This window comes from Chrysochloris asiatica, unplaced genomic scaffold, assembly GCF_000296735.1.
Source record: "Chrysochloris asiatica unplaced genomic scaffold, ChrAsi1.0 scaffold00042, whole genome shotgun sequence".
Lineage (NCBI taxonomy): Eukaryota > Metazoa > Chordata > Mammalia > Afrosoricida > Chrysochloridae > Chrysochloris > Chrysochloris asiatica.
Window position 1 is genome coordinate 3840193 of NW_006408560.1, and position 25730 is coordinate 3865922.

The 25730-nt window shown below is 41.8% G+C and overlaps 1 protein-coding gene across 1 annotated transcript in view; it reads left to right on the top strand.

The window, feature by feature from the left end:
- The first annotated feature begins 1724 nt into the window (after positions 1-1724).
- Positions 1725-25730, top strand: part of NOTCH2 (notch 2) — a 184659-nt gene continuing 160653 nt past the window's right edge. The window contains exon 1 of the mRNA XM_006861315.1: positions 1725-2088. Within this exon, the coding sequence (XP_006861377.1) occupies positions 2016-2088 (73 nt within the window). The 5' untranslated portion in view covers positions 1725-2015. The remainder of the gene's footprint in view (positions 2089-25730) is intronic.

Consider the following 25730-nt stretch of genomic DNA (forward strand, 5'->3'; position numbering starts at 1 on the left):
AGATTTGCCTAATGCAATACGTTGTTTGATTTCTTGACTGCTGCTTCCATGAATGTTGATAGTTGATCCAAGAAGAATGAAGTCCTTGACAACTTCAATCTTTTCTTCATTGATAAGAATGTTGTTTATTGGTCCAGTGGTGAGGATTTTTGTTTTCTTTACATTGAGATGCAATCCATACTGAGGGCTGTACTCTTTGATCTTCATCAGTATATATATAATCAATATTAATGATTTTATGTTGTTGTTAAGTGCCATCTAGTCAATTCCGACCCATAGTGACCCTGTATAGGATTTCCAAGGAGTAGCTGGTGAGGTTGAACCACTGACCTTGCAGTTCAAGCAACTTTGCAGTCTGATGCATTAGCCCACAAAGCTATATATATATATAAACTCCATTTTATATATTTATACATAAATGCTTGATGGCATTCTCCACTCTCCTGTCCTGGAAATAACCACCTCTGGCTATATCCTATATCCTTTTACTATAGACATGTTGTTATTAAGTGCTTGTCAGTCAATTCTGACTCATAGCGACCCTGCATAGGGTTTCTGAGGAGCAGTTGGTGGGTTTGAACCACTCACCTTCTGGTTATCCTATTGTTCTTAAGTACCGTGGAGTCGGTTCCGACTCATAGTGACCCTGCACAGGGTTTCCGAGGCTGTAAATCTTTACGGGAGCAGAATGCCTCATCTTTTCCCCACGGAACCTCTGGTAGTTTGGAACTGCTGACCTTGAGGTTGGCAGCCCAACTCGTAACTACTACGCTTCCAGGTTATCCTATGACACTACATTATTCGTCCATTCCTCCATTAGTGGGCATTTAGATTGTTCCAAATTTCTGGCAATTACAATGTTGCAAGTCCTGGTGTGGCACTGTGGGTTAATCCGCTAGAAGCAAAATTGATTGAACTGCAAGGTCAGCGGTTCAAGCTCACCAGCAGCTGCTTTTCGGAAACTGTATACAGGGTTGCTATGGGTCAGAACGGACTCAACGGCACTTAACAACAACAATGTTGCAATCATTATTCTTGACTTTTCTCTTAACCTATACAAATCTTAGTAACTTTTCCAGACCTGGCTCTCTTCACAATTCCTCCATGAAAGCCTTCCCTGGACCTTCCAGTACGCAGCAATCTCTCTCCTCAGAACTCAGAGCAGCTTGGGCATCTTGAATCTTTATTACCCCGTTGTGCCCAGCACACTGCTTCACAAAGTAAAGCGCTTGAGAAATATTTGCTGGATGGATGAAAGGTGCCACACAACCCAGATGAGGGCTCTGTGTATTTAAAATGGACTTTGGCGCCTTAGCCCCCATTTCCTTCTTCTACAACACTGGTCGTTCTCTACCACATTCCTTTAGCTAGCAGGGTGGTGTATGGATATGTGAATTTGTGGGGGTGATACCTGTCTCACTGGTGAGTTCTGTCTCTCTCTGCAAGTTCACGGTCCCAGCAGTGCTTGAAGTTCAGAGTCCTACCATCCCTGCTCTGCTAGAGAGGAGACGCGGCCCAGCGCCCAGCTCCAGCATCGATCGGGTTAAGGAGCGTCAGTGCCCGACGCGGGTTGAGGAGAGATGGGTGTGTGTTGTGGAGGGGGCTGTCTAACTACTCATAGTAGATCCCTCCGCGAGGAGCTTTGGCCGGCGCTTCTTCCTGCGGGAAACCCCTGGGTGCCGAAGGCGGCCGGGTAGAGGCCGCGGCTACAGGGGGGCGGGGCTTTGCGGTAGTAGGAGGCGGGCGAGGCGGAAGGACACACGAGGTCGCTTCGCTGCACACCCGAGAAAGTTTCAGCCAAACTTCGGGCGGCGGCTGAGTTGGCGGCCGGGGAGCGGCGGACTTGGGCTGCAGGAAGGGGAGGCATTTAAGCCTGAGTTTCAGGGCGCAGCGCTAGGCTGTGAGCCACAGAGGCAGAAGGAGGAAAGGAGAAAGTGGGGGCTCCTCTGTAGGGACCCCCCTCCCCATGTGGATCTGCCCAGGCGGCGGCGGAGGAGGAGGAGGCGACGGAGAAGATGCCCGCCCCGCGCGCGGCTCGGCTGTGGGCGCTGCTAGCGCTCTGGCTGTGGCGCACGGCCCCCGCGCACGGTGAGTTTAGGGTGGAGGGGCGTTGTCCCCGCACCCGGCCCCGGTCACCTAGGGAAAGCTTTCGCCCTCCCTCTCCTCCTCCCAGCGGAGGGCTGAAGGCCGGGGCTCAGCCGCCGGAGCCGAAGGAAGCCACTTGGTTCCCGAAAGTTTGTCCATCATCAGAGCGCCCCCTCCCCTGCGCTCCACTCTGCCTCCTACTCCCCTCGGCCCATAGCCCTACACGCGCCTCCTGTGCCAGTGGGAACTGAGCTGTGAGGCATAGACACTCTCATTTCCCAGTGTTGGGATTTGGGGAGTTGGGCAGCGTGCCCTTTTGGTTCCGTGTTTGTTAGGGTCGGGGTAGAGGCGAGGGCGGACCGACCGAGGCGAACCCTCGGCGGCCGCGGACCGCAGTTGGGCTGAGCAAAGGAATGCCAGATCCCGGCGTGGAGAGAGCGGGGGCAGGGCCGCCCAGCCCCAACGGCTTGCACCTTCCCAGCCAGACAGAGCCTTGCCAAAGGGAGGCACACAGTCTGGCTGGCTGGGTGGGTTTTTTTGGATGGGCACAACAAGGTTTTGCAGTGCGCCGGAGTTTTGACACTCAAACCGGATGGTCCCGATGAGTGGGGCGTGTTTTGCTCCAGTCTTTGAAAGGTGAAGGCAGCAGCAGTAGGGAAACTGGTGTGGCTGCATGCTGAACCACATGATTTTTAAAATCTCAACTGCTGTTATTCTTTCCGAGGCGCGGAGCTCGGGCGCTGTTTCAGTCTGTGTCCAGCCTCAGGAATGTGGTGTGACGATCACCAACTCCTCCAACCTGGCAGCAACTTTTGCTGTTCTTTCGGCATGGGGGTGGGGGTGGGGGTGGGGGGGACTAGGGAGGGGAGGAAAGTGAGGAGACTGGATGCGTGGATTCAAAACTCTTCCTTGGAAACTTAGAAAACCTCTTTATGGTTGGATATTTGCAACAGTCTTTTTAAATACATACAGTTGGACCTAGGAAAGGAAACTGAATCATATTTTAACACTCCACCGCACTCTCAGGTTCGAAATGTCTTCAGACTGGCCAGTGGAAAGAGTTGGGGCGTTGTAGGCTCTGCTCTTTCTCTCTAATCCTGGATTCAAATTTGGTTCTGCCATATGAGATCACCAGTAAAATGAGAATGAATTACCCAGCTAGAAGCATTAATTAAGATAATGTATATTAAGCCCATTGCACTCAAAAGGTGATCAGAGTGTCGGGTCAGCAGTGGGACCATGTTGTATTCCTTCTGCACTCACTCGTTGAGGTCAGATGGTGTCTTCAGTAACCTGAAAGTAGATTTTAGTTTATATATATATTTATATATATTTCTTTTGAAAAGCAACTAAGTTGCTTTTCAAAGAAAAGTTTAAGTTGATGAGCTTCAGTAAAAGTTGGCCTTTGTTCATTGTTGTTGTTGTTAAGTGCTGCCGAGTCATTTCGGACCCATAGTGACCCTGTTTCCAAGGAGGGGCTGGTGATCTTGAACCCCCGACATTGTAGTTCAAACGACTTTGCAGTCCAGCGCATTAGCCAACAGCGCTACACTAGGACTCCATTGTCAATAGACAGTGGATATTCCCATCACAGGTATCTAAAGAGAACAATTCATTAATCACCTAAAACCATAATACTTGCTTATTCCGCGCCAGAATCCTTCTTGGAAGGCCAAGTTCCATACAGTGCTAATTAGGTCCCTAAGAATTCCAGCAGTGGACCCAGAGGTTCTGTGATGATGATCTATAATTGTAGTTTCTGAAGTATTTAATAAAAAGCATATGGCGATATTTTTGTCTTTCCTTTTTCCTTGAGTGAAAGTATTTGTGTTAGTGTAGAGTTAGGAAAGCAAAGAGTAGGAATAATGGATTAGTCTGACGGGTACAGTCTTGGTCTACCATTAATTTATTTTAGTAAATAATTTAATCATCATAATCTGTAGTCTGCTCACCCATAAAATAGAACTAGAGGAATGGCCTACTGCAGAGATTTCTAGGGACTAGCAAGTATGTGTGTAACATGATTTGCAAAATTGAATGTAAAATTAAAAGACGGATGTCAGGAATAGAGTAACCATGACACGTAGGGCTTGCCTCATTTTAAACCTAAGTGCATAGAACTATGTCCTCCTGTATACACTTGTACCAGTAAGGCATTGCTATCATTAGCTGCTTGGTGGGCAAACTGAGTGTTAGTCTAGTTAGCTCAAAGCACAAAGTTTAGACATTCTGATTCTTAGACAGGTGTTGTACAAGTGCTAAACTACTGCAGTAGACGAGATTAAAGCCAGTTTCTTGGTACAAATCTTAAATCTTGTCAGATTCTAACAGCGATGGCTTTTTGGATCCTCCCAATCTGTTATTGTGTTTTACCAAGGTACCAATTATAACACACCCTTCCAACCTTTTGAGTGTTCCTGTATTTGGCTTGTGGCCAATTGTAATTTAAACATCAATGAGTTCCTAAGCCAAGGAGCTGTCAACCCATCTGTCTGATTGTCTAAACAACTATCCAGGACCACCCCCTTGCTACTTATTTTCTTCTACTTTGCAATGGGAAGTAATTCCCTGGTTTTCCTGCCTGCTAGAAAAAAAAAAAAAAGTCCACAGAGAGCAACTTCTTTATTTCTTTTGGCTGGAGATGAAATTTATCCTATAACGATCCCCCCTTTCCCTTTATTTCTGTTTGTTTGATATTTCCTTCCAAAAATTCTTTCTATATTACCTTTTTTTTTTTTAGTCCTGGTGTGGCATTGTAGGATAAGCACTGGACTGTTATCTGCAAGGTCAGTGGTTCAAACCTACCAGTCACTGCTCTGAAACCCTATGCAGAGTCCTTATGTGTTGAAACCAACTTAATAGCACTTAACAGCAACAATATATCCTTTTTTGAAGGGGGAGAGGAAAATGAAGAGAATAACTTCCTATTCACTCTTTTGTTTTCCCTGGTATTTGATTTTTAAAAATACCTACATCCCTTTAGTATCTCTTTGTTTGAGTCCCACTTGGATGCCTCCTTTCTAGACTTTTTATGGCACAGGGAGCAGTTTGGGGTTTACCTGGACTTTAGTTACTGATTTTAGGACCTTTTAGCGAATGTTTTAATTCAGTGGGATATGCTTGGATGCGTCAGAGGAGCCTTTTAATACATTTTTAAAAATATCACACCCACAGAAATTCTATTTTGCCCACAAAATTTGCATTGAGCGAGTTCCCATTCTCTGATGCCATTCCTAATGATCTTCCTTCTTACCCCTTCCATAGAGTGATGTGGCAGAACAAAGCTTCATGTTCTGGTTGCATCAAAATCAGCGGAGTGATTTCTTGAACTCAGTACCCAGGGATTCTGATACATGAGGCCTGAGAGTTTGTTTGTATTGTTTATTTTTCCCAGGGGATTCTGATGGAGTAAGCTGGTTGGAACCCATTAACTAAGTCCACTTTTTTGTTTGTTTGTTTGTTTGTTTGTTTTGATTTTCAGGTATATATACAGGGTGTGAGATCCTTGCCTTCTTAATTTTACTAATTTCAAGAATGAATTTAACCATATTTAACGATTTCTGTTCAATCTTTCTGTAAAGGAATTTTTAAATTGCTAATATAAAGCTATAAAGTATAATGTTATTTCTTCTTGTTTTGTTCAGGCAGAATGGGTCCCTTAGTCTCTATAGAAGGATTCATGGATTGGGGTGGTACTAGCATAGTGAATATGAGTCAGGCAGCTAATCTCACGGTCAGAAGTTCGAAACTACCAGGGGTGCCATCGGAGAAAGATGAGGCTTTTTTCCCATAAAGATTTAGTCTCAGAAACCCTATATGGGATGGCTATGAGTCGGAACTGTCTCCACAGCACATAACCACCACCACCACCATACTTAGTGCACTTTGCTCTGAACTGATTTGAATCCACCCAGAGGCCCCTCAAAAGGAGCTCTGGTGGCGTAGTGGTTACTCATCGGGCTGTGAACCGCAAGGTCAGCAGTTCGAAACTACCAGCTGCTCTGCGGGAGAAAGATGAGGCTTTCTGCTCCCGGAAAGATTTACAGCCTCGGAAACCCTGTTCAGGTTCGCTATGGGTCGGAACCAACTCAACAACAACAACAACAAAGAGGCTTAGTGAACTACATCAAAAATTTCAGTCATTGAAAACTCTATGAAGCAGAGTTCTACGCTAACACTCACAGGGTCACCACAAGCCAGAGTTGGCTTAAAAACAACTCATTTTTAGTTCATATATTTGAATGATATCATTATAAATTCCCTCTCATCCTTTTATTTCTTTTCCCCCAGGCTTCATTCATATGAATCATTTTTGGACTCGTTACCCTTAGTAATGTCAGAGTAAAAGACTTTAAAGCCAGATTTGAGTGAAAAATTTACATCATTAACTGATAAATTCTAGTTAAGTTCTTTATGTAAGTACTTGCTTTCTTGACATCTCATTCTACCATATGCACAATATTTTGGAAGATCTCTGGGTTCTGAGCCAGAAGATCACAGTTCTACTCCATATCTGTTATTAATTGGTCTGTGACCTTGGAGTAGGGGTGATGTTTTAGTCCTCAGTTTGATGAGGCACTTTGTCTGTGGTCACAGGAGCCAGTTACAATGTTGAGACTAGAATCTGTCTTGTCCTCAATCCTGTGTCCCATCCTCTCTCTATACTACTTTGATCTCACATACAAATGAATTCATGCACACAAAAACTTCAAATATCTCCAATGTGTGCTTCTTGAGAAAAAGGGTTGTGTTTTTTCATTTATGTGTTTTTTCTAATGTCTCACCTCTACGCATGTGATGGTGATGGTGGTGGCAGTTTGACATTGAGTTGGTTCCAATTCATAGTAACCCTATATAGGGTTTCCAAGGCTGTAAATCTTTATGGGAGCAGAAAGCCGCATCTTTCTCCCTTGAAGCAGCTGGTAGGTTCAAACTGCTGACCTTGCAGTTAGCAGTCCCGCTCATAATCCACTATGCTACCAGGGTTCCTATTACCCCTGTAGTAGACACTTGATAAACATTGGTTCAGTTAAAGAACTACTTTTAGTCATTTGCTAATTTTGAACTATTATGATACTTTTTAAAAAAATAGTATTTGCAAGTATCATTGTTTACCTTACACTTGGGGAAACACTAGATTTTCCCCTCCCCAGATGTTTTATTAAAATGTGCCATTTTGGATCTGTGTGTGTGTCTCTGTGCATGTGTGTGTTTCTGATCACTTCTGCAATTCACAAAGGTCACTTTGACTTTGGAATCTAACCTCAAAGGCATTGGCATTTACCCCCTGCCTCTCACTCTTTTGCTTCTACTACTTCCTGTGTTAACAGGCCAGTCATTTCTGTTATTCTGTTCAGAGTTGCCACACCTTACTCTAGTTTGGCTATTTCTGACCTTACTGTAATAGTATTTAAAAAATTAAAGTTAACTAGATTTATGATTATTTTGATGGTTTGTAGTTGTTGAGATTTTTCCATCTTGAGCTGGATATTACAAACTTGTACCAAATTAAAAGGCTCTGCCCATTTTAGTAAAGTGTATATATGTTGTTTTCTCTATCATGAGATTTCTCTGAGAACAAACACCGCCAACAAAATCTCTCAAGGCAAGGCAAGATAAATTAAATTTCCATGAGAACCGTATGTTGTATGAGCTATCACCTTAGTGAGATTTACCTCTTGAAGGCAGCGACCATGCCACTCACATACCTTTTCTATCTATAGAACTTGTCTGACACATGCCCAGCGTGCATAGCCAGTTGAGGAGCAGGTCTTGGTCGTAGCACCTGTGACTCCTGCCCTGCCCTCCCACCTTTGGGACATTCTGTAGGAGAGGCTGATGGTGAGTCAGGGGTGTGGCTCTGTGCTCCTTTCTTCTCTGAAGAGATGGGATCAGTTGAAAGCTGACCCCGCCTACAGACTTTTATGTTATCCCTTTTTATTAATTAATGGGCAGCTGAAGTTTTTCTCTTTGTTGATTTATATGTTAGAAGGAACTTTAAAATTCATCCATCCTATGCTGAATCTGATCCTCTTTCAAAATCCTTGTCAAGAGATTGCCTCATTTTTTTGTTTTTTGTTTTAACACCTCTGATGATCTGATGAGACTCCTGGTGTGGCAATGTAGGACCAGCACTGGACTGCAAACCACAGTTGGCAGGCAGTTCAAGTCCACCAGCTGCTCCTTGGGAACCCTATACAGGTCGCTATGAATCAGAACCGACTCAACAGCACTTAAAAGTAACAACAATGAACTGGTGTGGCACTATTGGATAAGCACTGGACTGTGAACTACAAGGTCAGCAGTTTGAGCCAACTAGCTGTTCTCTGGAGACAGTTGAGGCTTTCTGCTTCCACAAAGATTTACAGCCTCAGAACCCAATACAGGTTGCTATGTTGGAACTGACTCAACAACAACAATTATAACACGGTACACAGTATCCTGCCTTCAGAGACTGTTCAGTCAGTCATTGGAAAGACCTTTGACAAGATCTTATATTCAGTCAGATCCTCATTCATTGGCATCTTCTCAGGAATTTGTCTCATGGAGTCCTGAGCCCTGTGTGAATGATAGACAACCTAGAAGGGGTGGTTTATGTACCCATTACTGAACTGATGTCCACCCATAAATTTGGGTGAAACCCAAATGACGGGCATGAATATGATGGCCCCATCCGGGGTGATTACCTGAGTTAACCATTTTCACGCTATTTGTTTCATGCTTTCCTGCTCAAGTGGGCACTAGTGGGAGGAAAGAATTTATGCAGTAGTATTGCCCTAAACTTTCATATGTGAAGAATGCCCTTGAGTGTTCTCTTGGAAATTCTGATTCAGTGGTTATGGACTAGTGTCTGGAGATTTGTAGGTATAAGGAATGGAATGGTGTCTGGAGAACTGTAAGCATAAGGAATATTCCAGGTGGTCCTTCTATCAGGGAAGTTGTAGAATCACTGCAAAGCGAATCTGGGAAGCTAAGTTCTTGTTTTGTTTGTGTTTGTGTTTTGTTTTGTTTTGTTTGCTTGCTTGCTTCTTTGGTGATACTAGGAATGCATTGTTTTGCCTGGGTCCTGTGGTCCTTCCCCCCCACCCCACCCCTCCACCCCGAAAGTGCCTGCTGTTTTGATGAATACCTAGTTCCCTAGAGAGAAAGGAAGCTACCCTGCTATTGCCATAAAGGCAGTGAAGGTGCTTTGTTCTTTTTTTTTTTTTTTTTAAATCTGCAAATTATCTTGTCAAGACTGCTGTGATTTTCATGTATGAGTTTAGTGGAAACCGCCTTATCTGTTCATCAGAATGTAACTTGGGATCCCAGATTGTATAGGAACTTCACAGTCTTTTTGATACCATTAAGGAATTCTGGTCTTAGCCCTTGATGAATGACAAGGGCTTTTGAGGATGTCTCCTTTGTTAGCCCATGAACCCATATCTGGTGTCAGGGACTTCCCTTAGATGTGTTTGTGCAAATAGATAGACACAAAGTCACTCATTTCAAGCAGTCCTGCTTTTGGAGTGTCTGGATGTTTTTTGTTGTTGTTAGGTGCTGTCTAGTTGGTTCCAACTCATAGTGACCTTATGCACAAGAAAATGAAACACTGCCCAGTCCTGTGCCATCCTCAGTCATTAAGCTTGAGCCCTTCGCTGCCGCCACTGGGCCAATCCATCTTGCTGGAGCCTTCCTCATTTTTACTTACCTTCCACTTTACCTAGCATGATGTCCTCCTCCAGGGACTAGTCCCTCCTGATAATATGTCTGAAGTATGAGAGACAAAGTCTCACCAGCCTGGCCTCTAAGGAGTGTTCTGTCTGTACTTCTTTCAACACAGAGTTGTCAGTTCTAGCAGTCCATGGTACTTTTAATATTATTCACCATAATTCAAATGCATCAGTTCATCTATAGTCTTCCTTATTTATTGTCTGACTTTCACATGCTATAGAAGTGGAATAAGGAAGGGAGAATAGGGGAGGAATCAAGAGTCTTCTGAGCAGAACAGAGGAGTCTGCAAGGAGGGGCCCTGGATCCTCCTTTTACAAAGCCATTTGATAGGAGGACATGCTCATGGGCTCTTTATGGACAAACTGTGCAGTCTCCACTGGTAGTAGTAGGAGGTATACTGTAGATCTGTTTGTTCTTTCTCAGGGGAAGACAGGTAGTGGACAGAAATACCTATTGCCCTTCAAAAGAAGAGTATAAAATCATGAGGGTGGAGGGTGGTGATGGTAAAAGCCATAGCTTGGAGTGAGCAAATCAGATCAATTATATCAGTTTATTCTTATACAGGCAGTCCCCCAGATTATGAACAAGCTCTGGTCCTAAGTCTGTCTTTAAGTTGAATTTGTACATTAAATTAGAATAGTTAGGTATGGTTAGTATCTAATGTGAGTCAAATGTTGTCATAGTATATAGTTTATAGTATACCTTTTTATGCATGAAAAACATTAAAGGAACACTTAAGATACATCAAAACATCTTTAACATAGTGATACAGTAATAATAAAAATCCTGTTTTTATGTCAGTCACAAAGTAATGCCCATTTGTTATTATCAACCATTTGTATGCGCCTTGGATTTTTAATGAAATAGACTTTACAGGGATCTGTAACTATGGCTTATACATAAATGGGACATTTGTAATCTAGGGATTGTCTGTATATATAAGTAAGTGTCTCATTCTCTGATAGGATCCCTAGCTATTGACTCTAAGACTTGCTATCTTTGTAGTTTTGCTGTCTTAGCAATGTATCAGGGAGGATTGTGGTGTGTTGTCACCCTTAATTTGTGTGTTTCTCTTGGCACTATGTAGTAGGAAGTACAGGGTATTGGGATCGTTAACCAAGTAGGAGACATGGTCCCTGCCTCCCAAGGAGCTGGCATCATCATAGAGACAAGACAGATGATCACGAATTTAGGGATATCAAGTAGAGTCATTCAGTCATTTGCCTACACTCTCTCAAAGCAGTTTCTTGCAGTCAGAGTAACTCAGAGCTGTAGGCACTAAACTTCAGGTCCTCATACCACCAGGGAACAACCAGACCCAACTCAACCTTGTTGGTCTTGTCTGTTGTGAATAGTTTGCCATTTTCCTCTTTCTCTGTTATAGTTTAGAAGGATCAAAAGTTGACTTGGGGGAAGACAAAGACCCCTTTGTTTTGTGGGGGTGTAAATATATGTTTGGCATATGTTGTGGCATCTATTATGCCTAATAGTAGGTTTGTGACAAGAGAGAAGATTGTTTCTCAGTCCTAGATGCCAAGCCTGATCTAGGACAAGTGAAGGTAGAAGTGTCTTTCATGGAAGATCCAGTTCTTTGTGGCAGTAATTGAAGGACCTTCTCATACCAGGCAATGACTGAGGTGTGTTATGGGCACACCCTGGTTGCTGCCTCAGGTGGCATTGATTAATCATACTAACATCTCTCTCACCCTCTTATGCTTGTCTTGGCAAAACCCTGTTCTACCAGCTCCTCAAAACGTTGGCTTTTTACTAATTAAACAAGTTCTTAGGGGGTTCATATACTTTCTCTTGCCCCTTCCAAACTGCAGGTCAGTTACCTTAGTTCAGTTGTGGTGCCTTTGATTTTCTGGCCAGGTTGTGAGGAGTCTAGGTCTTTCTTCCTATTGTATTGAAGCACCTCTCCCTCGGAGGCCTGCCTAAGGCAGTTTCTGGTCTGTAAGTCAGTTCCTTGTGCAGTGTATTGGCAGACAGGTAGTGACTCTGAGTTCTTTGAATACATCAAGCCAAGATGGACTCATTGCTGCACAAACACAGGTTGGATCTACAGGTGTTGCAGAACCTGTTTCTGGGCTAAGAGTAGCTCTCCCACCCTCATATATATTTATTCATAGGAAATGTGTATGTGTGTGTGTGTGTTGTGTGGGGTAAGGAAAATATGATCTTAACATTTTGATAGGAGTCAGATAATGTGTCCTTAATAATATGTTGTCTTTTAACAAATAGCATCCCTTCAAAATACATTTTTGCTTACTGGATAAGGTGTTGTTTAAGAAAATGGGGTGACATTCTAAAATATGCTACCTTATTCAAAATCAGGTGTATTTTTTAAAAAACCTCCTTTCCCCCCAGTTGTTGTTGTTTTAATCTTTTTATTCTTGTCTTTCTTTGGGGAAAATGTTTTGGAAGGGTTTTGTTGTCGTTAGTAAATGCCGTTGAGTTGATTTCGACTCATAGCAACCCTATATAGGGGTTCCCAAGGAGCGCCTGGTGGGTTTGAATGGTCAACCTTTGGTTAGCAGTCCAATGCTTATCCTATAGCACCATACCAGGATTCCTTGGAAGGGTTTTAAGCATCAAAAATTAAATGAATAGTTTTAACTGCTACCTAGTAGGATAGGGTTGCTAATTTGGGACACTGAGTCTTGGTGTGGCATTGTAGGATAAACACTGGACTGCTAACTGCAAGGTCAGTGTTTCAAACCCACCAGCTGCTCCTCGGAAATCCTACACAGGGCCACTCTAATTGGAACCAACTTGATGGCACTTAGCAATAGGATTTTAAAGTACCCATTATATTTTATTAAAACTGAAATCTATGTTTAGTTTTCAACTTTAATAATTATAAATGATGCTGTGGTGAATGTTCTTGTAGGTATATATATTTATCTTGATAAGTATTATTTATTTTCTTAACATAAACTCCCAGAAGTGAAATTACTGGATGAAAGGGTAATCAAAATTACTTTCTAAGGCTTTTAATTGTTGTTGCTGTTAAGTGCCATTGAGTCAGTTCCAACTCATAGTGACCCTGTATAGGTTTCCGAGGAAAGGTTGGTGAGCTTGAACCGCCGAACTTGCAGTTCAAACTGACCTTGTCGTCTAGTGCATTAACCTGCAGTGCCATACACATTGCCAAATTCTTTTCCACATAATGTGCACAGTGATAGATTTCCATTAGCAGAATATTATTTTAAAAACTCTTTGGTAAGTAGTAAAAAGTTAGTTTTTCGTAATTTCTCTCTTTCATTACAGCAGGGCTGAGTGTTTTCTCATATGCTCAGTGGCCATTGGTATTGCTTTATCCCTCTATTCATCTGTTTTGCTAAATTGTTTGTGTGTTTTACCCACCAAGGTGTCCATTTTTAAAAAAGAAAAAAAATATTGTGTTCTCAATCAAAGTTTAGAGGTGTTCATTTGTGTGCTACTGATGAGAAGCTCTTTAAATATTCAGGATATTGGTCCTTGGTCTATATTAATTAAATATGCCATCTTACTTATGGACAGGCCAAACTAGATAATATCAAATTGCTACCAACATCGATATACAAATTATTTGATAGATTACATTTTTTTTGTGTGTCCTTTGATTTCTCAGGAGGTTGGTCGATTTTCCGTGTAATTTGCTGAGTGGTATTTTCTGTAGCTGCTTTAGAATTTGAATTTGACCATATTATAGTCATTGTGGCCAGGAAATGTTCCCAATGAATGCACATTTCCTTTAATATGTGATTTTAAAGACTGGAGGAAAATAATGCATTCTAGAGTTTTTGGAGGGAGTTATCTGTGTATGTGCTGTCTCCTGCATATGCAAGATTTGAAGTGTGCGACGCTCCTGCCAGGCAGGACTAATGTTGTGTCCACCATGCCCTGCTGAGCCTGACATTTAGACCTAGTTGATAAGCTGGACAGTGGTCTAGTCAGTCAGTTGGGTCAAAAAAACAAGATGACTAAGATTCCCTCCCCTGGTCTCTCACCAAATTGATTAGTTGTGGGATGGAGCTGACTAAATCATCCAGTTGTTTTGGCACCCCGTGGACACCACCTGTTTCTTACATTTCTCCCTCCAACCTCCCACTGCCCTAGTGCAGTGCTGTGTGCACAGTGGGTAGGAGATCAATGTCATTGCTGAAGAATGTTGCAATAAAGAAGAGTAGATTGCTTTTTCTTCAAGCCTGTGTGTTCTTAAGGCACCCCACTGCTCTTGACATTCAAGCTACAGCTGAGCTGCTCTCTGCTGAAGTCCTGCAGGTCTGAAGTGCCTGCTTCAGAGTAATTTCAGGCAATATGAATGCTTTCTTAAGTATCATTGGAATTTACTGAGCTGGTTGTTTGCCAGATATTACCATATTTAACATGAGGAGACCTGGGGAACAAGGACATTTCTAATCAACCAAAGAAGGAAACCTCTTTGAAGGATTGTAACTCTTTGTTGTGTGTGTGTTTTCTTTTTTAAAGGTGTGCCCAAGAGGCTGCCAGCTAAGAGTAAGATTCCAGTTTGTGTCCACTGGTCTTTGTGCTTCTTCCACAAACTTAAAGGTTGAGAAAAGCGATTTGATAGTGAAGCCTATTCCCACCCTGAAGTCTAATACCATTTCTGGGTGGAATTTACGAGAATGATTATGCCGGGACTGGGCTCTGTCAGGATTACTCAGCAGGTGAAGCTGCTGATTCAAAACTTAAGTAGTGTGGGTTTATGCTCATGTTTCTTTTTAAGGTTTATTCAGAGTTTTCTGCTTTGTTCTGGATTGAATTTATTTTGGTCCAAACATTGCCTCCACCCTATTTTTAGAAACCGTAGCTTCCCTCTGTGCCTTAAAGTTTCTCTGCCTTGATTTTAAAGATGAAGATAGTACTTGGAAGGTCCAATAAATAAAACTAATGAAAAATTATTTTTATAAAATGTAACCATCCCTTGCATTTATATAAAACCCAAAACCAACCCTTTGCCTCCAAGTCAATCCTGACTCCTCGAAGTCCTGGTGTGGGGCTGTAGGAGAAGCACTGGACTGCTAACCGCAAGGTCGGTGGTTCAAACCCACCAGCCCCTCCTCAGAAACTCTACACAGGGTTGCCATGAGTCAGAACCCACTCGACTCCGCTTAACAACAACAGTGATCCTGTAGGACCGAGTAGAACGGCCCCATGGTGTTGCCAAGGCTGTAATCTTCAAGAAAACAGACCACCACAATTTCTCCCCTGAAGCGGATGGTGGGTTGGAACTGATGACTACTCTATTCACAGCCCAAAGCTTCACCATGCTCCCTGCTACTCCTTCACATTTACAGTGTGGTGGTGGTTTGTGCCGTGGAGTTGGTTCTGACTCATAGCGACACTGTGTAAGGTTTCCGAACCTGTAAATCTGCACGGGAACATAAAGCCTCATTTTACTCCCGTGGAGTGGCCGGTGGATTCGAACTGCTGAACTTACAGTTAACAGACCAATGCATAACCCACTACACCAGGGCTCCTTTACACTTTATAATTTACAGAACGCTCTTACACAATTGCCTTCTTTAACCCTAACAAAACTTTGATGGAAGCTGAGCCTCAGAGGGGTTTGGTCATTGTTTTCGCCCTAGATAATAAATGACAGACCTAAGGCTTAAGCTTGTGATCTGACATTGTAAACGTTGATTCGTTATTCATCCTTTAACAATTGTTGAATACTTAGTATGCACCATTTGCTATCTCCTCGTTTAATACACATGCCATCATTTGTGGTAGGTAGTATGGACCCACTCTTTCTTCCATGGAGTGCTGGTGGGTTGAGACCACCAACAGTTAGTTAGCAGGCCGTCGCTTAACCCACCATGCCACCAGGGCTTTCCTTTCTCCTCAAACCTTTTGAAGCCTCATCTTATTCTTCAGGTCTTCGAACCAGTTCATTCCAGCCTGACCCCCTCCTGAGAACTTGCTTTTTCCATCCTAGATTATACTGAATCAGAATCTAGTTTTTAACAAAATCCCCAGGTGATTCTTATAATCTGATAGGTTGGTTATGTGGAGTCAGTTCCGATTTATAGCGACCCTGTACAGGGTTTCCGAAGCTGTAAAACTTTACGGGAGCAGAAAGCCTCATCTTTCTCCTGCGGAACAGCTGGTAGTTTCAAACTGCTGACCTTGTGGTTTGCAGCCCAATTCGTAACCACTGCGCTACCAGAGCTCCTTAATGTTATAAGGGCTCTTGCTGAGATGTAGGTTCTGATCCAGCTTATTTGGGGTAGACCCAGTTGGAAGTCCTGGAGGATAAGAGGGGACCTCAAAAGTTTGTGGGAAATGAAATGAAAAGATAAGGGGATTTCTTCATGAATTTTTTGAGTCCCCCTTGTACTTACAAATATGACTGTAAACTTACTAGCCATGTGTCTTTGGACAAGTTTCTTAAACATGATTTGCCTCAATTTCCTTATTCATACAATATGGATCATTGTTATTGTTAACTGCCATCGAGTCAGTTCTGACCCGTAGTGACCCTGTGTAGGGTTATCGAGGAGTGGCTGGTGAGCTTGAACCACCCACCTCGCAGTCCAGTGCATTAACCCACAGCGCCACACCAGGATCATGACAGTATGTAATTGATATGCCTGGCATATCATATAGTAAGAGTATAGTCAGTAGCAGTGGTGATTGTTGCTGGTGGTATTTTATGTTGTGGTATGGACTGGCTTTTTGTTGCGTTCACTTTTCTTTAATCAAAAGTGGATGAGTGATTGGACGTTCTTGGAGAGGCAATAGGAGCTTTACATTTGCAGCATGTGGTTTGCTCTTTGCTTCTCTGTGACCTTATTAATATTTCAGGGTATTAGATTTGAGTCTGTTTTCCTAATGGGATGTACCACCAATTTGGAGAATTTTGTGTATCATACAAATTGCCTGTGGCAAATTATTTCCCCCATATTTATTAACCAGACATTGAAGATTAGATAGTATGTTTAGTATAGATACCATGGCGATCAGAGGTGTAGCTCTGAGAACTGTATCAGATCCAGTACTTGTGTTCCTGAATTTCCTATAATATAACAAATAGATGTGTCAACTAGTGTTACTATATGTTAATACTAGCCTAACGTAAAAATACTCAGAGCAGTTAAGGGACTATTTCTGGTGTTGTCTCTACCGTTGTATTGATTCTGATTCATAGCGAGCCTACATGGTACAGTAGAACTGCTCCATAGGTTTTCCTAGGCTGTTATCTTCACAGGTCTTTTCTCCCGTGGAGCCACTAGGTGGGTTCAAACCTCCTACCTTTGAGTTAGCAGCTAAGCCGCTCAACCATCGCACCGCCGGGACTCTGTCTCTGTTGTTGTTGTTGTTATGTGCCGGGAGAAAGAACGCCTCATCTTTCTCCCGCGGAGCAGCTGGTAGTTTCGAACTGCTGACCTTGCGATTCACAGCCCAATTTGCAACCACTACGCTATCAGAGCTCCTTCTATCTCTGTTAGACGTTTTGAAATAATTTTTTTTTAAATCTCATGATATCTTATTACAGTCTCAGTATCCCTGAAGATTTGGGGATATCAGTCTGAAAATCAGTCATCTAATCCATTTCATTTTATCGATGAGCAATCCAGAGAGACAGGACAGAGCTGAGACCAGAATCCAAGCTCTTGATTTCTGATCAAGTGTACTTTCCTGTAAGCTCACTACTCAAGTGATGTGTCAATGTGTTGATAATGTGGGTGGGTTTTTTTTTGTAATATGGTATTTGAGGTCTGTAAAAGGTTAGTGTCAAAACCAGTAACAATGAAGGTAGGACAAGGGGGATGTAAGCAAGTGCAGAAAGGTGTGGCTATATTGAAAATGTTAGTGATAGCAGAGGAAATATTGGCTTGAGAACCCCTGCCTGTCCCTTTGGACTTTTTTGTAGTAGTTACGAGAACCCAGCAGGGCTGGTCTCATTAATGATTCCAAATTGGATTAGCCAGAGCTGGTGGAGTTACTTTCTCAGCAAAGGGCTTCATATTTTAACGTTTGTTTCCCATGACAATTTGTGTATTCTCAAGTTTTGGCAGCTTTGACCAAATGGTTGTCAGGTTTTTGTTTGGTTTTGTTTTTAAGACAAAACTCCAAATTTTATTTTGCAGATTTAGTAAACTGTGTTCTACTTACCACTCCCTTTTGCTCCCTCTGTAATTATATCTACGACTTTGTCTTTCAGTTGTGAGAGTACTATGGCAGGTTTTCTTTTATAGGCTGAGATATTTATAGTGATGTGTAAGTAAGCATACTGTGTACAGAAAATTATAAGTGGTATGTATGGTAACCCAAACACCCTTAAAGCACATCAGTGTCTCCCTTCTTTCAAAATGCATTTGAAGCAGCTTCTGGTAGAAGAGAAGTATGAAGTACGGAGATCAGCATTTGGATGCAATCAGCATCAATAAATGTGGGTGTCACTTTGGAGGAACTAGGAAGTATTTGTATGAAAACTAACTAAGACGTACCTCCTTCTAATCAGTGTGAACAAAACTCAACACTCATAGAGTTTCTAAGAGTAACAATAGCTGTCAAATACTGAGTTTATTTTGTGGCACCTGTTTAGGAAGAACGTACCTATTTCCTTTAGTTCTCACAGTAGGTATTATGGTTCCTCAGGATCTCTGGTAGCGTAGTGATTACAAATCGGGCTCCTAATCTCAAGGTCAGCAGTTTGAAACTACCAGCCGTTCTACAGGAAAAGATGAGGCTTTCTGCTCCCAAAAAGATTTATAGCCTCAGAAACCCTGTGCAGGGTCACTATGAGTCGGAACCGACTCCATGGTACTTAACATTATGATTCCTGTTTACAGATGGGTTAAGGAACGACCTCAAGGCCACCTACCTAGTGTGTCAATGGTGTACAGCAGCAGTTGGAACACCCCTTTCTTCCTGAGTCCAATGCTTACACACTTTACTTTGAGTTAGTTGTTGTTATTGTTAGGTGCCATCCTGTCGGTTCCCACTCATAGGGAGTCTGTTCAACAGAACAAAGCAAAAGAATTGTTACATTTGAGCCTGTTGTTCTTAACCATGGTGGATAATGCCATTTTAATGAAATAGTTTGGAGACTTCTTGTAGCCTCAGAGGTAACACAGCTTTGGATTTAAGAATAATTTGTGTACTGAACAGATGTAAATTTTTCTCTTAACAACATCTTACTTTTGAACAAATTAGCTTAATGTAGGAATTGTTTAAACCGTCCAATTTCCAGTTTTGAGATATAGCAGTGTTTTCAAAATCTTTTTGAAGATTTTTATGTTTGTTGAATCCAGGGAAAATTGTTCAGCATTTCTTTTTCCTGCACATTTTCTTCTTGACCCCAAAAGAAATTCCTTAGTAGATTAAGACTAGGAATGAATGTGTGGCTCCCCCCCCCACCCTTTTAATAAAAATCACTTTTTGTTACTTGCCACAAAATCAGTTTTGACTCAAAGCAACCCTGTATGAGTTTCCAAGGAGCTTTAAATCCTTACAGGAGCAGAAAGCCTCATCTTTGTTCTGCAGAGATGCTGGTGGGTTTGAACCTCTGACACTGTGGTTCACAGTCCAGTATTTTTTCATATGGAGCCATAGTGCTCCCCAAATCACTTTGAAAATGGCAACCCAGAGCCATGTTTGTTCTCAGTAATGTTTTATGTCAGCCTTTTAAATTATTGTAACTTTTTTTTGCACTGTACAGTTGTATTCTTATATCATTTTGAAAGGTGTATGAGGGACCATATAAAATGATTAGAATGTCTCAGCATCTGAGCACTGGACACAGCCAGTTATTAAAACTACCTAGTACTAACCTATCTTGGCCTGGGAACTTTGGAATTAACTGTGTGCAGCATGTCTCTACAGAATAAGCATGCTTTTCTTCTTTTCTGTGAACTTTTCCCTTGTTACTATCTCCTTTGTCTCTCTGTACTAATAGAGGAACAGTATGTTTGATACCAGCAGAAAATCCCAAATACTATACTTTTGGTTTTAAAAATGCTAACCTATGCATGCATGCCCAGAGAGATGGGTAGTTCCAAATGTGTTAGGCTTTCTCTTTAAGTCTTAGTTATGTTAGTCTCCAGCTAAATGGTAAAAGACATTGCACCTAACAACAGCAAGGGTGTTTAGGATATTACAAGAAAAAATGACAGTTAAGGTTGATTGTTTTTCATAATTTTTAAGACACTCTCCCACTATATTTTTATTTCAGCATAGTTAGTGAATTTTGGAATCAGATAAATCTGACTTCGATTGTTACTAGCTAAGACTTTGGGGCAAGCCACTTCTCTAAGTCTCAATTTCCTTATTATGGTGATGGGAATAACAATAAGACGGAGAGGATTGTCTGTAAAGATTGGAAACATTCAATAATGCTTGCATCGTTCTGGGCACAAAATAGGTAACCCTGACGTCACACGCAAGAGTAGATTTGGGGTGCATGGGATTTCAAACACGGGGATATTTTGGAAACCGACCTCCAAGCCTTTAATCCAAGGCTCCTCTGGTGGCTTCAAACCATTAACCTTTAGGTTAATAGTCAATAGTGCTTAACTGTTTGCACCACCCCAACAACTCCTTAAACTTCCTTCTTTTTGTTGTTGTTGTTAAGTGCCTTTTCATAGTGACCCTTTACAGGGTTTCCAAGACTCTTAAAATGTTTATGAGAGCACAAAGTCTCATCTTTCGCCCTTGGAGCAGCTGGTGGGCTTGAACTGCCAACTTTGTAGTTTGCAGTCCAGTATTTATCCTCTGGAGCCACCGGATAAATTCATTTAAACTTCCTTAGCCTCATGGTAATTCCTTCTTTGGCATATATATAAGTCTGGAATGCTTGTCTCTGGACTGCCTTGAATGCCTCCCTTTAGTCTCTGTTCAAAGCCAAGGTAAGATTATAAATCACCTAGAGAGCAGGTGGGGAATGCGATAGCTCTGTACAATAAGCACTGGATTGCAAACCACAAGATCGTTGGTTCGAGCCCAGCAGTATCTCCACGGAAAAAAGATGAGGCTTTCTGCTCCTGCAAAGATTTGAAACCTCGGAAACCCCATACAGGGTTGCTATGAGTCAGAACCAACTTGACAACACTTAACAACAGCAACAAAAAAAGAACAAGTATTGTCTAATAATTTCAAGGCGCCCTTTTGGTATAGTGGGCTAAGCATTGGGTTGCTAACCCAAAGGTCAGTGGTTCAAACCCACTAGCTGCTCCACAGGAGACAGATGAGGCTAGCTGCTACCATCAAGATATATAGCCTTAGAAACCCTGAGGAGCAGTTCTGTTCCACCTCACTGGGTCACTATGAGTCAGGAGCAGCTCAGGGGCCGTGGGGTAAAGAAGAGGCAAAATGCCTAATGTCCAGTATGTTAGGAAGTTAATGTAGTATGATTGAAAAGCCTTTATAGCCCTTTCTTATGTTCATAGTTGGCAGTGTCTTGCTCCTGTCACCTTGGAAAAAAAGTATATAGAGTTTCCACTTAAAGTTGAAGAACCCAGTTCTTTTAATAAGGAAAGGTCTTCTTAAAGTAGGAACTTAGTTGGGTGGTTTGTTTGTTTCCTTCTTTTACCCCTGAGTCTTCATGGAAATCTGGTTTGAAATGTTAGAAGCAGTTGGCTTTCAGCATTGGGCAGGCTTATCTAATCAGGCATGTGAAGTGGCCTATGTCAGAGTTCTGTGCCAGAGAGGCTAGAGGAGATTGCGGAGATTATCCCTCTTGCTTGTAATTCCTGAGCATGGCTAAGATACTACGAGATGAGTGTGGAAATTGTTTTGTTGTTTTTCATTTACAGTTTTGCAGTTGGGTACACTAACACAACATACTTAAACATTTCTCATCCCTGTTGGGCTGGAGGAGTGGGTCTCATCATATAGGTGTACATGGCCTAATTTGAATCATGTGATAGTTTATCATTTATGGGCTAGATGATGATTTTCTGCTTCACAGAACTTTGGATAGGGAATTTTATGAAAAATACAATCTCCCTTAAATGGTGCTTTCCAGTGTACACCACTGTAGATATGTTCTTATTCAAGCCACAAGTGAACACTTCTAAGGAGGGGAAAAGGGCTGGTGATATTTTAGTTTTACAGATGAGCATAAAAATGAAAAAACAAACATATTGCTGTTGAGTCAATTGTGACTCATAACAATGCCATAGAGCCAAGGAGAACTGTCTCATAGGGTTTCTAAGGCTACGATCATACAGAAGCAGACTGCCACATCTTTCTCCCATGGAGCAACTGGTGGGTTCAAATCACCAACCTTTTGGTTTGCAGCCAAACATTTAACCACTGCGCCAGTCTTAAATAGCTTTTGTGATGTTCTCTAGATCAAATGGTTGATTAGTATAGAGCAAAGCCAGAGCTAGAATCCAGGTTCCAATTTCTAGGCAATTCTCCTTCTGTTATGCATACTACTGACTCCGTGATGTCCCTAAATCTGAATTCCATTCCCCACGATAGGAAATGGTTGTCTTCCTATCTGTTTGATTAAAGCATGAAGATCATGAAGCAGAAGTTAAGGATTTTTTGTTCACTGGGTCAAGTGGCTTTTCATAAAGGCTGGTCTGTGCCTGCTTTTAACCATTGTCCCTTTTACCTGGGTAGTATGCTGATCCAGGATGAACTAGGCAAGAGTGTGGCTGGCTCAGTTTAACCCCATGCACCTTCCATGTGTTCTGCCAGTGGGTCCATAATGCCTTCCTCACTTAAAGCTTTCTGTGTGCTCTCATGTCTTTCTTAGTAGTTTTCCTCATCCGGTTGTAGTGTTTGAAGCCCGAAGTTTCTCCTGAGTGGGCTGAGGTGTTACTCTTCCTTAAAATGTCCTAAGGCTACTCCTTAATATGATTTGATTTTACAGCTCTTGGCATTTTTCTCCTTAATCATTTCAATTTTAAACTTTACACCAAATACAAATTGCGTGTACAGTTAGGCGTGTCCACACTGTTCTGTCAGTTATGTAAGTGTCTCTAGCATTTCTTCTTCCCTTTTAATCAAAATGAGGAAATAGAAATGTTTTCTTATGGCAGTTTTACACATGCAGCCACAAGGAAATGTGTATCGAGCCTCTGTGGGAACTGTAACTGATACATTGCAGGGAAGAAAATGCTTGATGGCTAAAATTTTAACTCTGCCAAGTGTTTATGGGGAAAGAAAGAAAAATGAGCAAACTCAAGTACTGTACTTCAGTTGAGCCTGGTCATTCTAAAGCTGAAAACTCCTGGTTCAGCCTCTGTCTTGTTTACATCCATTGATATCTGAAAGTGTACTTGTCTTTCCACAAGAGGGTTGGTACTTTGCAAGTTGGGCTTTTTTACAGGGAGCCCATCGCAACAAACGTGCTTTCACGTGTACAGCATAGGAAAGCTTACTCAGAGGAGTGACTGACTACTTAGTTGAAAGTTTGGTACCTCGGTACCCACAAAATGCAGAGTGAATCCTTTTGACTTTCTCCAGCAACCCAGCTGAACATTTGAGCATGCCTTGTGGTCAGTTGCGAGCTTCCTCAGCACAGTCCCACTATCAGTAACCACATGAGTGCTGTGTCCCTCTTTCACTGGGAAGAATTTGGCAATTACAGTAGTACTTCAGGAGAGCTGAAGTCCTGGTGTGGCGCTGTGAGTTAGTGCACTGGACTGTAAAGCCGGTGTGAATTGCAAGGTTGATAGTTCAAGCTCACCAGCCGCTCCTTGGAAACCGTATACAGGGTCGCTTTGAGTAGGACAACTGACTTGATAGCACTTAACAACAACAACAACAAATCAGGAGAGCTGGATTCCCCAGAAAAGTTTTGAGAGCAGGCTTGTTTCTTAGACACAGACGATCCAAAATACATACAACTTGTTTATAGACAGTAAGGGATTGATTATCTTTTTATTCATGACAACTTACGATCAGTAGTTACATTCACTGCAGTAAAGGGACATTGATGATTTGGGTGCCATTTTAAATTTAAATTTGATCCTTTGGTTATCTGAATTAAGCAAACATACCTGCTTTGAATTTGTGCAAGGGTTCGTGTGTGTGTGTGTGTGTGTGTGTGTGTGTGTGGTGGGAGGAAGAATAGATCTTGGAAGAGATTTTTTTTCTTTAATAATGGTGCTATTCTCAGATGGCAGAGAATAGCTATCCAGAACACCGCTCAGGTCTGGTGAATAGATTTAGGGAAGTTGCAACTAGTTTAATAACCATCTGTGGAGTGACATAGACTGACACACCCAATTACACAAGACCTGAGTCTGAGAACAGTTGATGTGCAGTCATCCCATCAACATCTGCTCATCATTATCAACAACAATAATGGCTCAACTATTTCTTTGAGGCCACATGAAAAGACAGTGTGCCCAATAGCAAAGGATAAGTCAGATCTGACAAAAACTTAGCCCTCCCCACCCCTTGTTCTCCAACTTCTCTTTAAACATACCCTTTTGTGGGGTTTTGAAAGAGTTCATTTTACTTCTTGTTTTTCAGTAATTTTCCTTCTTTCATATCATGTCCTTTCAACTCAGATTCTTGCCCAAACCAGGAAGGGACAATGAACTGTGGGTAATTTTTCTACCTTATTTCTTTGCCTTGTGGAAGCCTTCACATCTGTGGCTTCATGTGTAGGAAAACATGCAGTCTTTTCTAATTTGCATCTTTGTCACCACTGCTCCTAAACTACCCGTGGGCACTTTTTAATATAAATTACTTTGGACACTGAATAAGAAGAAAGAGTTCAGTCCACAGTGATATGTTTGCTTGTTGAGAAAATAATGTCTAATAGTTTGCAAATCACTTCTCTGTAAGTTGTGTCTTTGGAAGAAGGCAGTGTATACATTTGTAGAAACAGTGACAAAGACCCTATGACACCTTACCCAAGGTCACAGTTCAGATAGCAGGGCTAGCTGGAAGAACCCAAGTTTCTCTGCATACCACTAGATTTTGTTGTTGTTGTTGTCGGAAATAGGGAATCTTTTTGTTGTTAAAAGTGCTGCAACACTGTCAACTACACACGGAATCAGCTTGAGTCCCAGGTGCCGCCGGGGTCTTTCCCTGGTGGCCAGTCCACTGCATGTCTGGAGCAGAGATGGCAGACGATCTTGGAGACGAGTGGTAGGACAACCAGCCGGCAGCTGCAGCCAGCAACCCAGATCTACTTCTCTGCTTTTCTCCCTTCCTTTAAGAAAATGATGCTTTGAATGTGCAGTGTCCAGTGAAATGTCAGAATACCAAAATGGATCTTAATAACTGTCCTTCCCAAGTCCTCTTTATGTTCTGCTCATCTTACTAACCTTATGAAGAGCTATGCTCTTCATAGCTTGATTGTCAATACGCACTTTCTCTGCTGCGATAAGATTCTCATAGATTCATGGACCTGGAGACCTAGAGACAGGGTTAACTGACTGATCTGACGCAGACCTGGAGAGAACCTTTTTTTGCATATTCTACATTCAAAATGCAAAGATGGTTGAGAATACTTAATATTAATTTTTGAGCTCTTTGAGAAAAAATGCTATGGAAACATAAAGAATACCCAAATTGAGATCATTTAGGATTTTTATATATGATTATACATAGTTCATTTTGCTGACTTTTGACTTTTTAAGCAAATCTGTATTTTAGTCTTAGATGTTGACCCCAAATCCAAAACTGAAATACTGGAAATTTTGAAATAAATATTTACATGTTTTAAAAATGAATATTTAAAAAAAAAAAAAAAAGATAATTAGAAATGTTCTCCAGAATGGAGAAAAAAGTTAGTTACATTTCCTGACTTTTGATTAAAAAATAAACAAAGCAACTTTTGTGTTTTCTTTAAATCTTGATGATTCTGGTTAGAGTCTAATGACGTTGCAGGGCTTCTGAGTAAGACTTGTTCTGAGACATTAAGATTTTATAGAAATTACCAAGCTTTTCCATGGCTTTCTGCAGTCATAGGCTCAATCACATAGCTCACATGTGTTCTTTGATTT